Genomic DNA, 15318 nt, shown 5'->3' with positions numbered 1-15318 from the left:
AGCAATAAAATGGAAATTTATGAAGAAAATAAAGCAGTACATATATCATTTTTCAGATACATAGATTTCCTACAATTCAATCTTCTTCTTCTAGCGTTTGCCCTTCTTCCGTAGCCAGTCAACAGGTCAGGTTGAAAGCTGTCAGGAGCTGCTTGTTGCTGGCTTTGAAAGTGACTGGGATCCATGTGGATTCAGTTGGCTAGGAAGGATTGTCAGTTTCCCCAATGAATGGGTACTCACGGGATGCACCACGAGAAGGTCGATCCAATGCATCCCCCTACAATTCAATAATAAAAGCAAATAGCCCCATTTGAAGGTATTCAAAAGATTTTTTTAAATGTTTATTTATAATGAGAATACTGCTCAGCTCTGGCTTGAGGTGGATTGAACCTGGGACCTCAGAGCCTCAGGAATAAGAACCTTTTTGCATAATCATTATGCTATCTCCCCTCCCCTGCTGGGTCAAATTATTTAAATAGGCAGTCCACAAGATATGCAAATGACCAATGACCATTATATGATTAGAGATCAGGAAAATGTTAATCAAACCAAAATAAAATATTGCTACATATTCACCAAAATAGCTAAAATTGTAGACTCATGATCCCAGATGTCATCCAGAAGGTAGAGCAACTCATATTTTGCTGAAAAGTATAAAATCATGTAATCATTTTGGAAAAATATCTGGCAATTTTTATATATATAGCTAAATTGATAACCTGCAATATTACCCAGGAACTCCACAATTAGGTAATTACTCTTTAAAGAAGTGAAAGCAGATGTTCAGCAAAAAAAAAAAAAAAGACTGGCATAAGAATTTTCATAGTATTTCTCATCAGCAGCAACAACAACAAAAATGGATAATGGCATTGTCATATAAATAAATTCATGTAATCATAGGTGACTAACTGTCCTATGTGTCTGTGACTGAGGATTTTTCCATGGTATGGGGCTTGTGATAAAAACCACATGTATCCCCCACCTGCAGGGGGAAAGCTTCAGGAGTGGTGAAGCAGGGCTGCAGGTGTCTCTCTTCCTCTCTCCCTCTCTGTCTCCCCTTCCCTCTGTATTTCTCTCTCTATCCAATAAATAAAATTTTTAAAAAACACATGTATCCATAAGTTAAAAGAAATATATACCTTAAAGTAAATGTGCACGATAGTTTACAGTGACTCAATAAGTACTCAAGCAAGTAGAAAGACCTAAAAAAGACACCATAAGGTAGTTTCTACTTAGACCTAGATGCCTTCCTCACTCACTTCCTTTAATCACTTTTTTTTTTTTTTTGCCTCCAGGGTTATTGCTGGGGCTCAGTGCCTGCGCCATGAATCCACTGCTCCTGGAGGTCATTTTCCCCCCTTGTATTGCCCTGGTTGTTGTAGCCTTGTTGTGGTTATTATTGTTGTTGATGTCGTTGTTGGATAGGACAGAGAGAAATGGAGAGAGGAAGGGAAGACAGAGAGGGGGAGAGAAAGATATATACCTGTAGACCTGCTTCACTGCCTGTGAAGTGACTCCCCTGCAGGTGGGGAGCCAGGGGCTCTAACCGGGATCTTTCCTTCGGTCCTTGGGCTTTGCGCCATGTGCACTTAACCCGCTGCACTACCGCCTGACTCCCCCTTCCCCAATCACTCTTAAGTCTAACCTTGTCAATAAAGTAAGGACTACAAAGGGGAAGTTTGGCACACTTTAATGATGGCCATTTTGGTCACTACCAGACCACCTCATCTAGAGCCCTAGTCAGAGAATCCTGGAATTTCCATATTGATATCATGGGCCTAAACTTCTAACAGATCCCTCTTTCCACCATCACTGGTCACCTCCCTTGGGAACATCATAAACCATTAGGAACAGGACCTTGCCCTCAATGTAGAACAACGGTAGAAACTACCCCACTCTCTGAAGGGAGGCTGGGTCAACATACTCTGCTACTTGAGAAAGACTGGTCCTGAAATGAGTGCAGTCTAGAACAACAGCCTAGCTGTGACCTGAAATGCAAGCTAAGACTAACTGGGATGCAGAGGTTACACAGGCTCCTATGCTAAATATGGGCCCTAGGTCAGATATATATTTTTTGCATATTTGGGAGATACTCTCTGCCCTGATCCAGCTTTCTAGTCTTGAGAGTTGTTTGGAGGTTCTAACAGGGGAGCGCAGCTACTCATATACCCTCAACTGAAGGCCGGTCCATGGTCCTCTTCGACTGAGCACGCAGCTTCAGGAGGGATGCACATGGAGCAGTGAGGGAGGAAGAGGACACCCGCCTAGCCAGCCAGATCAGCCAAATCAACCCTGGCGATCAGTGGGGTGACAGATGTCGCAGCCAGATCACCCTCACATCCAGCTTCCTAGTCTTATTCCCAACTCTGACACCATCTTTCCAGACAATACTTTCAGGTCACCTCACCTACATGTTAGCTATCAGGCTCAGACAAAAATTACTAAAGTCATGGGCCCCTTGGAATATACCTAAAATGGACTTCCTAGTTTCTGCCAACATGAAGACCCAAATCTCATCTCCTATAAAACTTACTTTTAGGTTCCTGATTATTAGACAATTCGTTCTGCTATATATCTTAATACTTTTCAGCCACCAAGTTGCAGATGCTACCATAACACCAACCTAACTTCCCTGGGCAGAGGACCTCACCGATGTGTCCTGGAACCGCCCCCCCCCCCCCCCCCCCAGAGTCCTACTTCACCAGGGAAAGATAAAAACAGGCTAGGGGTGTGGACTGACCTGTCAACACCCATGTCAGTGGAGATGAAATTACAGAGGCCAGACCTCCAATCTTCTGCCCTCATAAAGATTTTTGGTCCATACTCCCAGAGGGATAAAGAATAGGAAAGCTTCCAATGGAGAGGATGGGGTACAGGATTCTGGTGGTGGGAACTGTATGCATTTGTACCCCTCTTACCCCACAATCCTGTTGATCATTACTAAATTACTAATTTTTTTAAAGGAAACTGGAGCAATCCCCCTTGATTTGGCCACCCTGATTATTACCTCAAGAAAGGTGAATAATCAAACACCCAGCTACTGGCATGTCCAACAAACATGAATGAATTTTAAAAACAATGCTGTGTGGATGAAAATATTTTTTGAAGATTCTATTTCTATGAAGGTCTAATACAGGCAGAACTAAGTTGTAAAGAAAAAATGTTTTTGCATCCGAGGGGTTGACTGAGGAAAAGGGGTATAAGGAAACTTGTGTGATGGTAATATATTTTTTTAATATTTATTTATTTATTCCCTTTTGTTGCCCTTGTTGTTTTATTGTTGTGGTTATTATTATTATTGTTGTTGTTGGATAGGACAGAGAGAATTGGAGAAAGGAGGGGAAGACAGAGGGGGAAAGAAAGATAGACACCTGCAGACCTGCTTCACCGCCTGTGAAGCGACTCCCCTTGCAGACGGGGAGCCAGGGCTCAAACTGGGATCCTTACTCCGGTCCTTGCGCTTTACACCACCTGTGCTTAACCACTGCGCTACAGCCTGACTCCCGGTAATATTTTTCTTATTGAAGCAGAAATTGAATTACACAGACACACATTAGTCAAAGCTCAATGAGCTTTGACTAATACTAGAGTTTGCAGTGAGTACCTCCCTAATACTTCCTCTCCGCTTTTCCAAGCTTTGGGTCCATGATTGCTCAACAATTTGTTTGGCTTTGTATGTTAACTCTCTTTTTAGTCACCAGGTTCCAGGTGTCATCAGGATGCCGGCCAGACTTCCCTGGATTGAAGACACCACCAATGTGTCCTGGAGCTCAGCTTCCCCAGAGACCCATCCTACTAGGGAAAGAGAGAGGCAGACTGGGAGTATGGACCGACCAGTCAACGCCCATGTTCAGCGAGGAAGCAATTACAGAAGCCAGACCTTCTACCTTCTGCAACCCTCAATGACCCTGGGTCCATGCTCCCAGAGGGATAGAGAATGGGAAAGCTATCGGGGGAGGGGGTGGGATATGGAGATTGGGTGGTGGGAATTGTGTGGAGTTGTACCCCTCCTACCCTATGGTTTTGTTAATTAATCCTTTCTTAAATAAAAGAAAAAAAAAAAAAAAGCTCAATGAATGGTAAGTTGAGTTTTCTACATATCTGTACTCTAAAAATCCCTATAAACAGCAATGTTATAAACCGATGTTATTTTAATTTAAAAAGAAAATACCACTAAACAAATACTGAACTTTAGTTAATGATGTACATATTGAGGTGTTAATGCTATGCATGAGGCAATGAATGACAAGTAACTCCATTTATTATATAGGGAATTCCTGAAAAAGTAGTGTGTAGGTGTCAGAGATAGTGAATGGAGAATCATTCTTTGAGGATTGCTCCTGAGTGGGATTGTTTGTTCTAATTCTATTTTAGCTTTTAAATATTATTTATTATCTAATTATTTATTGGATTAAAACAGCCAGAAATTGATAGAGAGGGGGAGATAGGGAGAGAGACAGAGAGACACCTGCAGCACTGCTTCACCACTTGTGATGCTCTCCCACTTAAGGGGGGAACCAGGGACTTGAAACCCAGTCCTTGTGCATTGTAACATAAACACTTAACCAGGTGCATCACCACCCAACCCCCATTTGAGTTTTATTACACTTTTCATGCTTTCCATGTTAATGTATTTGTATTTTGTTGTTGTTTTAATCCTGTATTTAAAAAAAAAAGTTTAGTTTCTGGGAGTTGGGCATTAGCGCAGCGGGTTAAGCGCAAGGACTGAAGGATCCCTGTTAGAATCCCTGGGTCCCCACCTGCAGGGGAGTCGCTTCACAGGCGGTGAAGCAGGTCTGCTGGTGTCTGTCTTTCTCTCCCCGTCTCTGTCTTCCCCTCCTCTCTCCATTTCTCTCTGTCCTATCTAACAACGACTACAACAACAATGAAAAACAACAAGGGCAACAAAGGGTAAATTTTTTTTTTTAAAGTTTAGTTTCTACATCAGCAGGCTTCTTTGATTCTCATGTGTATATGCTCTGGCAGCAGTTTTATTAACTACTTCAGTGTAATTGATTATTTGTGAGCCGGGAGGTGGCACACCTGGTTGAGGGTACATATTACAATGTGTGAACCTGTGTTCAAACCCCCAGTTCCCATCTGTGGGGGGAGGCTTCAAAAGCGGTGAAACAGTGCTGCAAGTATCTCTTTCTCTCTTCCTGTCTTCCGCTTCCCTCTTGATTTCTTTGTCTCTATCCAGTTAATTAATTAATTAACAATAATTGATTATTTGCTTTTCTCACAACCTTTAAAGTCTTCATAGTTGTTATAAATAAAAAGAGTGCCCCATATTGTAAGAGTTTTTAAGTAGTCATTTATTTCCCAGGCTGTGAATATAAACTCACTTATGGTTGTTATGGAGGACAGAAATTCTTACAGGTTTCTTAATTTTCTTGTTCTTGTATCCTTAATAATACACTGCTTCTAAAATTGAATCTTGATTGACTATAGACTAATTTTTAATTACTTTTTACTCACAAAAATTAAAATGTTCATTGTACTTTGGCCAGATGGCGGTATACCCTGTTGTGTGCCCATATTACCATGTATAAGGTCCCAGGTTCAAGTCCCCATACCACAACTACATGAATGGAAGCTTCACAAGTTGTGCAGCAGGGCTGCAGGTGCCTCACTTTCTCGCTCTCTGTTTCCCCTTACCCCCTCCATTTCTCTCTATCCTATCAAATAAAAGAAAAAATTAAAAATTAAAATGCTCTTTGTAGAAAATTGTAGTCTTGGATAAAAGTGTCGACCTTGCTAGTGTTTTATTTATTTTCATTCAGACTTTTTGTTATGGTAATGGATTAGCTCAGAGAAGATATTGTTGCCATCCCCAAATCTTTCAGATGTTTTTCATTTTTTAGTTTTCTCTCTTCTCATGCACTTCTAAAATATGTTTTTCTTCTTTTATATACTTATTTATTTTCCCTTTTGTTGCCCTTGTTGTTTTTTATTGTTGTTGTAGTTACTGTTGTTATTGATGTCACTGCTAGATAGGACAGAAATGGAGAGAGGAGGGGAAGACAGAGAGGAGGAGAGAAAGATAGGCACCTGCAGACCTGCTTCACCACCTATGAAGTGACACCCCTGCAGGTGGGGAGCAGGGGCCTCAAACCAGGATCCTTAGCCAGTCCTTGTGCTTCGCGCCACCTGCACTTAATCACCCGACTCCCTAAAATGTGCTATTCTTACAAGGAAGTCAGCTACCTTCCCAGACACTTTGCATCCTTCAAATAGTATATTTTTAATGGTGTGTTTTTCTCCTGAAGTCAATGGATTGTCTAACCTACATATATATAAAATCTCAAAAGATCAATATAATTGCCTAGTTGTAATTATAAAGAGGAAAATGAAAGGAAAAATATTTCAACATGTAAATTGGAGGGCACGATGTATTAGATGTTTTTATCTATGCATAGAAACTGAATGAGACAACTTCAAATACAGATTGTTACAAGTGTGTTGCATTGGTGCCTGATGATACTACAAGCAGTGTTTGTGTCAGTGTAACAAATTTCTAAATTATTTGAACAATTCTTTTTTTTTTTGAACAATCCTTAAAGTTCTGAACACAGTATAAAATTCCCTGAGCATATGGTTTACAGAAATGCTTGCATATATTTAAACTCTGCAAACATAAACTTTATTCCATGTAAAACAGTTAGGTTTTTGGCTCACATCATTATAAACAGGTTTTCATCTTCAGGAATGTCCCAAGCATTGGAGTTATTGAAAGGTCAAAGGAGAATTGTCCTCTATAAATGGCCCTTCCCACTAAACATTACCAATACCTCCTTATTCATTCTGACACCAAAATACCTATTTCCAAAATTCAAAATGGGTATTTTTCCCAATGGATATCTTTGACAATGGTGTCACTTCTCAGAATAATATTTCTAGTGAAAAAACTAGATGTATTTATAGAGGAAACCACTTGTGTTGAAATACATATCTTTGCAAGAAATGATACTACATCCCTCTCCTATGTACATATTCCACTCGAGAATCACTAAGTTATATAGGCTTTTTATGTTTGGGGAAACACAGCTTTAGTCTTAAATTATCAAGGACTGAAAGTGCATTTGGGTGCCTTATGACATTTGTCACAAGCATGACATCAATAGGCAATTAACATAAACTTGACTAGGATGAAGTAAATAGCATAGGAAGCATATGTCTCTTCTAATTTTGTACCTTATTGGAAATTTGATGTATCAAATGGAGAGATGTGTTTACTTCCTATTCTTTTCTTAATATGATTAAACTACCTTTCTGACTAATATCAATTAAAGCTCAATTATTTTGCCAACTTTTTTTTTATATAAATTACTTAATGGGGTAAGGTAATCTTGGCAAGGCAAAATTTTCCTCCAGCTGCCACTGGGCAAGCTGACAAAGAACTTATTCATATTAACAGTATAGTTTAAACACAGATGGTTCTAATAACAGTTGCAAAACAAGGTAATCAAAAGTTTATGTCAACAGGTATTCATGCAGTGTTTCCTAGGAGTCCATTTCAAGGTGAATATAGGTGAATGAATAGCATCATGAAGAACATGCATGGAGAGTCTTCTGATGGTGATATTTATTTCTTTTAGGGTATGTCTCTGTGCCAGATTGTCGTTGTAGGCTCTGTAGTCATTCTTCTCTACTCTTCAAGAGCATGTTATAATTTGGTGGTGATCACCATATCTCAGGATACACTGGAAAGTCCATTTAATTATGGCTGGGATAATCTTTCAGATAAGGTAAGTACCTGTCATATTGTTAGCATGATACTATCTAAGGGAACCTTTTAAGTATTTAATTTATCCTGACATGAAATCTCTAGCTATAACTAATTGTATCTAAAGCTCTGTGTTCTAAAGTTCATATTTAAGAGTCCAAGAGGTGGTTCAGTAGGTAGTGAGCATGCTTTCCATGCATGAGACCATGAGTTCAACTGTAGGTACCACAGGAAAATAGTAAAAGTAAAAATGGGTAGAACTAATGGATGGTGGAATAGTACAGTCCCTTCTTTTCCTCTCTCCTCTCTCTAAAAACAGAAAAATTTAAAAGGAAAGAAAGAGAGAGAGAGAGAGAGAAAGAAAGGTGAATTACTAGTATTGCTCATATTTAAGGTCCTGGGTTTAAGCCCTGGGCACTGCATGCATAAGGCCCTGGGTTTGTGCCCCAGCACTGTATGGAAGCACCATGGCTAGCACTAAAGGAGCTCTATGAATGATGAAGAGCAGTGTCGTGGTATCTCTGTAACATCTGTCTCTATCATTCTCTCTGTCTCTGAGTGAAAATTTTTTTAAATGGGCCATTGAACACATATTTGAGGTCCTGAATTAATTTCCTGGCACTGCATTTTTTAAAAAAAATATTATTTTTAAATAATTCTTTAAAGAGAACTTCTCTCAAGTTAGTATTTTCTTTTCTTTCTACAGATAATAGTAATGTCAACAACCATTATCAATCTTGATAATGGGAGCTCATTTATAGTTTCTTGAGTATCCATGTCATAAACCTATGTATTCACAAACCTGTTTCACTAAATTGAAGGATTATATTTAAATATATTTTGATACAATGACTACCTATCATTAGTTAGTGAATATGGGTATGTCTTTGATTTGAGTCTTACTATGTATTTTTTAAAGATCCTCTTTTACTGGAGAACTACTTATAATTTAAACATATAGTTTTATTTTAGATGTCTAATAACTTCTGATTATCAGATGGGACCTCACTTTTGGCTGTTTCAATGAATAGTACTCTGGAGGTGCATAATTTCCTTCCCAAGTACAATGTAACATAATAATTTGTCATTCTCTTTATGTTAATTTAACTTTATACTGAATGTAAGGCATTCTGGAATGGCATTTTATCAAATTATCTCTTTCCTTTCTAAAGAGAAGGAATTTTTGTATATAGTTCCAAATGGCAGGTTCTTTTTACACCTTTTCCCATTTCCTTCTTCCAACATCTAGTAGAATAGAAATAATCCATTATAGAGTTTAAGCCCCAAAACATATTTTAAGTAGTAGAAGAACTGAGCTACTGGCATATGACATTTTTCTACCGTTGGGTAAATGCCATTCTTTTACCTACCAGCTAGACTCACTGACATTTTTATAAATCACTTCCGAGAGTAGGGAGGTAGCATAGCGGGTTAAGCGCATGTGGCACAAAGCTCAAGGACCAGAGTAAGTATCCTGGTTCGAGCCCCTGGCTCCCCACCTGCAGGTGTCTAGCTTTCTCTCCCCCTCTCTGTCTTTCCCTCCTCTCTCCATTTCTCTCTGTCCTAACAATGACATAAATAATAGTAATCATTACAAGGGCAATAAAAAAAAAGGGCAACAAAAGGGAAAATAAATATAAAATTTTTTTTTTAAAAAATCACTTCCAACTCAAAGGCCTGAAATTACTCTATGTTACTAATATACCTATTTTTAATGCCATGTATTAAAATTTTTTAACTTAATAGGTTTTTACTTACATTAAAGCATTTATGTCCTTTAATAACTATAATGAGGAACCACAAAATATGGAAAAATAAAGTTTTATTGTGCTTGTAATTGGTGGGTTCTCATCCTGTCTGAAATAAGTTAATCATGGTGAGTTGTTGGTTTTTTTCAATATTTTATTTATTTTAGTGAGAGAGATACAGAGAAAGACAGAGAGCTAGAAACCAGAACACTGCTCAGCTGTGACTTACGGTGGTACTAAGGACTGACCTGAGATTTTAGAACCTGAAGCATTTTTGCATAACCATTATGCTGTCTCCCCAGACTGTGAGTTATTGTTTATATTTAAACTTTACTCTGTCATACTCTATTTACAGGCACATATAGAAGACATACACGGAGAAGAGTATATAGTGTTTGGAATGGTCCTTTTTCTGTGGGAACATGTACCAGCATGGTCAATAGTACTGTTTTTCCGGGCACAGAGATTAAACCAGAATCTGGTATGATATAATACCTCCTAATGCCTATTCTCCTTATTTTTAAAAATAGAACATTTATATTGATTTTCTATTTTTTGACAAAGTTTAAGACTAAAAGGCATTATAGATCCCAGATTTCTTCTTAGTCGAAAAGTAAATTTTTATATGCTATCTAATGCTTTGATTGCAGGCACCAGCTGGTATGATAAATAGTCACAGTTATAGCTCGAGAGCATACTTTTTTGACAATCCAAGACGTTATGATAGTGATGATGACTTGCCAAGATTGGGAAGTTCAAGAGAAGGAAGGTAAGCATACTGAATTAGTGCTAAAATGTATTGAAAAGAGCAAATCTAAGCTTTGACCCAAATATGGAAACAGGTGATTTGGTGATATATATCAGTAAATACGGTCTGTCGGGCTAGCATCGGGGAGGGAGAGAGAATCCAGGAAAGTTCCTGGAGGTAGTAATACAAACCTTTATTCATGTAGGCGCCCCAGAGTCCGGTGTGTAGACACCTGGTTAAAACCACTTGGAGCCAAAAAACCGCAATGGGTTAGCCTCCCCCCTGCACGTCGCCCCTTCTCCCCTTGAGACACGGAAGAGCCAAGCCTGCCCCGGAAGTGGCTTTACCATCCATACATAGTTAGGAGAGGGACAAAGAAAAATGGGAGGGGCTGGAAAGATAGAAGAACCTCCCTAGCAACCGTTGCTAGGGATTCAACTGGCGGGAATTAGCAATACCCTGCCTGGACTTAGGAAGGAGACCTTTAGTCATTTGTAAGACAAGGCAGGAGATTGATATGTAAATAATAAAGGGACAGGCCATTAGTAGCATGGAATGTAGGGTGCTTTGGGGGGCAGGGAGAGTATGGATGTTCCCTCAAGTCAAGCCCTGCCAAACTCAACCACATGCTCACAATTTCCCAACAAATGTCATTTCATATTGAGGCTCAGAGAACTAAATGTGAAACCCTTGGTGGCAGCTGTGCTATAATCTGATTCTACTTTATACTACCTTTGTTAGGAAAATGTCTCTTTGCAAGTAAAATTCCATTTCAGCAGCCTTTGTTGGATCAAAATTCATGGGGACAGGCGACTGAAGAAGGAACTCTATAACATGGATTATATATATTTACATGTCTCTGGTGCTGTTCAAAATCCATAGAGAAATCCTAGATAGGACTCGAGATACTTAGGTATCATTGTACACTTTGTATTATAAATTAATCGCAAGATCATACTATTTTTTTAAATATTTATTTATTCCCTTTTGTTGCCCTTGTTGTAGTTATTATTGTTGTTGTTAATGTCGTTGTTGTTGGATATGACAGAGAGAAATGGAGAGAGAAGGGGAAGACGGGGGAGAGAAAGACACCTGCAGACCTGCTTCACTGCTTGTGAAGCGACTCCCCTGCAGGTGGGGAGTCGGGGGCTTGAACCAGGATCCTTGTGCTTTGCAGTCACCACCCGACTCCCAAGATCACACTATTAACTATGTATCATGACATAGTGAAAGCCTTAGTTCACACTTATTAATGGTTTGAGCTTGATAGCATTTTCTATAATCCTAACTTGATGTGGTCAGGTTAGTGAACCTTAAGTTTTTTTCAGACTGTCTTCATCTGTGAAACAAAGATAATAATATTTCCCATAGAACTGTTGTGAAGGGGACAGGCAGTGGCACAACTGGTTAAGCACTCACATTACAGTACACAAGAACCCGGGTTCAAGCCCCTGGTCCCCAGCTGCAGGCGGGAAAGCTTCATGAGTGGTGAAGCAAGGATGCAGGTGTTTCTCTGTCACTTTCCCTGTTTGCCCCCTCCTTCCTCTTGATTTCTGGCTGTCTCTATCCAATCAATAAAGATAATTTAAAAAAGAAGAAGAGGGGGTCGGGCGGTGGCGCAGTGGGTTAAGCGCATGTGGCGCAAAGCGTAGGGACCAGCGTAAGGATCCCGGTTCCGGTCCCCGGCTCCCCACCTGCAGGGGAGTCGCTTCACAGGCGGTGAAGTAGGTCTGCAGGTGTCTATCTTTCTCTCCCCTTCTCTGTCTTCCCCTCCTCTCTCCATTTCTCTCTGTCCTATCCAACAACGAATTGCGTCAACAAGGGCAATAATAATAACCACAACGAAGCTACAACAAGGGCAAGAAAAGGGGGAAAAAAAATGGCCTCCAGGAGCGGTGGATTCATGGTGCAGGCACAGAGCCCAGCAATAACCCTGGAGGAGGGAAAAAAAAAAAAAAAAAAAAAAGAAGAAGAAGAAGAACTGTTGTGAAGATTGAAAATGTTTATATACACATATATAAGCACATACATACATGCATACAATGTGTTAGACTAGTGCCAAGTACATAAGTAATATATTATAATCAAGTTCGACTAGTTCATTTTGTATTATGTAACATATAAGCAAGAATACTAGGTAAGTCATTAAATTTTATAGCAATGCATGTTATTTGGTAAATATTTCAATATGTTCAATATTAACTGTGCTATAGAATTCATTAAAAACAAAAAATATCAATGTGACTTCTTCTATGCTGAGCACAACACTATGCCTTTTTTGTTGCAGTTTATCAAATTCACAAGGTTTGGGCTGGTATGGCACCATCACTGGATGTGGCAGCAACAATTATACAGTCTCTCCCCACATGAATGGACCTATGACAGATACTGCTCCTTTGCTCTTCACTTGTAGTAATTTAGACATGAGCAATCAGCACAGCTTATATGTAACACCACAAAACTGACAGCATTACCAAGTTGTGATCTTTAACTGTTTTTCATGAATATGAAACATGTTTAAATTCCATCTACATAAACATTCCTTTATCTGTTGCAGCTGAAAACAAAGCCTGGAAATATGGCGCTGTTCAGCAGAGAACATACTTGTGACCTCTTTATGATAAAATGAAGTAAAATGCAGTTTGGATTTAGATCTTAAAGCACTTGGTGGGGTCTAAACATCCTAACTTTGGTACATCAAATGCATATTTGCACTTTTATCTTGATTTTGAAAGAGTACGCTGCAGACCCCTGAGTCATACTCAAGTGTTCACACTGGGATCCTATACTGTACACCAAATTAGCAGGCAGTTTTCCTGTGAAAATGAAGGCCTGATACTCAGTAGTGTACACTATAGAATTATTACCTAATAAAAATTTGAGAGTATGAATAGTGCACAGAATTAAGGCATAAAAATGTATCATTCTTTTAAAAAATATGTTTAAATATATAATTGTTGAAGATAGTTCTTTTAAGCATGATTGTAAGAGACCAACTGAAATTATTCAATATTAAACAAATGATAGTAATAATCCTTTACAGTAATGACCAGCAGTGTTCTTTGGAAAGCCAGTCATTTATTCAAAAGGAAATTATATTAGTGAAAATAATATAACTTGGAGTAGAATTGATAGTGATTATTTGATTATTTTGTATCATTCAGTTATATGTAATAGTTTAAGCATGATTCTTTAAGAAAGCAATAGTGATTTTTTTTTTTAACATTAGGGAGACTTTGGTAGAAACTTCTTGGGACTAAACAGGTTTACAGATGCATCTTAAGAATTATTCATAATATGTATAATCCTAAGTTTAAATATGAGTACATTTTCAAAAGCATTCAATTTCACTGGAAAAAGGTTTAGCTGATCTTATGTACTTAATCAGGTCTGTCCTCAGGTAAATTAAATTATGACACATTACTGAAGTGAACTTAAGTGCAATACTTTATAAGGCATAATTTCCCCCTTTACTTTTCACATTTTTATATCTTGTATGTGTGCAAAGTCAAAATTAAATTTAATTCATAATAATTCCAACATTAGACTAAATGAACAAGCTTATGTAAAGTACTAGCTAGCTAAACATAAAACCAGTGGTTAACATACTGGAATACTTTTAGAATTAAACTAAAAATATCTTGAATGTTCTATCCCAAATCTAAAAAAAAAAAAAAAATACATGATAGACTAAAATAGAATTGTAAAATGCACTTTCTACCAGTGTCTATGTGGAAAAACAGTAGATACTGAATACCTCAAGATGCCAAGGGAACAGGCAACATTGGAACACTGTCACAACATGCTTAAAGATGACTGACTGTATGCAAGTGTCTGCTGATGTTTATCTTCAGAACTGGAACTATTGATACTACAATTTTCCTCCTATCTTCTCCTTTGATTAGAAAATTATCTTACTTCTATTATTAAAATGTCATTCAGCTGTTTAGAAATTGATACAGTAGCTTACAAAATTATAAACATCAGGGAAACCCTAGGGAATTAGTGAAGTTTTTTACTTTATTGATCTTTTGGGAAGCTGGTACAAAGTTTAAAAAAAAAAAAAGCTACTAAGCTGCTAGCATACAAAATACATGACTCTGAATTCAGTCATAAGTGCGATCATATAAATACTACTTTGCATTTATTTTACAAACTCACTGCAAAGAAATTGTTTCAAATTTTATAGAAGAGACGTTAACCATAATACTATAACATAATAATATATCTTGTACTTATCTGAATATATTTTGATAACAATTTCAGTTACTAGATTTCTATTAAAAATGTTAACTATACATTTTCCCAATAATGCTACAGATCTATTATCTAGAGCTATCTAAAAAGATCTCTGTTAATCCTAGGCATTCAAAAATTTAAAAAAAAATTCTAATAAGGCTTCCCTACATAATATTCCTATTTGACCAGATAAGTAAAGACTACTTTAAAAAATATTTCAGATAAAATAACTTTCTTCTTTTACCTGTATTAGTTGATTCTAACAGATTTGAAAATTGTAACTTTATTATCACTGATAAAGTATCTGAATTCTTGCATTTGTTTTCTTATGTACATCTCCCATAACACATCACCAAAGACATGGAAAGATAAGCTTCTGGCCCAATTTTTGCTTAAAGATTCCAAAGCACTAGGAGCACTTTAAGTTTGGTCTCGGAAGAAGTGATTGTTTATAAAAATCAAAGGGCTACCAATTCCCTGTTCATCCTGCACTAAAGCACATGATGGCAATTTCAATCTTTGCTCTTTGGTTCATTGATTAGAACAGTGAATTTCATTGCTTAGGCATGTAATTCTACAGTGATTACCAGTACTTGTTTTATTGTTTCATTTGGGTCATTGATTTTGAAACTCTTATCACCCATTATAACTGGTTGTAGTTTTATGAAAGATGTAATTTATAGCTAAAATGGCTTTTTTATGCATAGCTGCCTTTTTATTGTTTAACAGTTTCCCAGCTATATAATCAGTTTCAAACTGGTTGTAAATGTATAGCTGTGGCCAATGAATGTATTTATTTGTTCCACTAAATTGTAGCAAAATACTACTGTTAAAAAATAAAGGTATTTGTGCTTTTA

The 15318-nt window shown here is 37.7% G+C and overlaps 1 protein-coding gene across 1 annotated transcript in view; it reads left to right on the top strand.

The window, feature by feature from the left end:
* Nucleotides 1-15318, top strand: part of GPR137C (G protein-coupled receptor 137C) — a 65664-nt gene extending 50346 nt beyond the window's left edge. Inside the window, exons 4-7 of the mRNA XM_007535522.3 lie at nucleotides 7599-7748; nucleotides 9830-9955; nucleotides 10125-10243; nucleotides 12510-15318. Of these exons, the coding sequence (XP_007535584.1) occupies nucleotides 7599-7748; nucleotides 9830-9955; nucleotides 10125-10243; nucleotides 12510-12687 (573 nt within the window). The 3' untranslated portion in view covers nucleotides 12688-15318. The remainder of the gene's footprint in view (nucleotides 1-7598; nucleotides 7749-9829; nucleotides 9956-10124; nucleotides 10244-12509) is intronic.

This window comes from Erinaceus europaeus, chromosome 16 (assembly GCF_950295315.1).
Source record: "Erinaceus europaeus chromosome 16, mEriEur2.1, whole genome shotgun sequence".
NCBI classification, from domain to species: Eukaryota; Metazoa; Chordata; class Mammalia; order Eulipotyphla; family Erinaceidae; genus Erinaceus; species Erinaceus europaeus.
The sequence above is the reverse complement of the archived record's forward strand: the minus strand, read 5'-3'. Positions and strand labels throughout refer to the sequence as shown.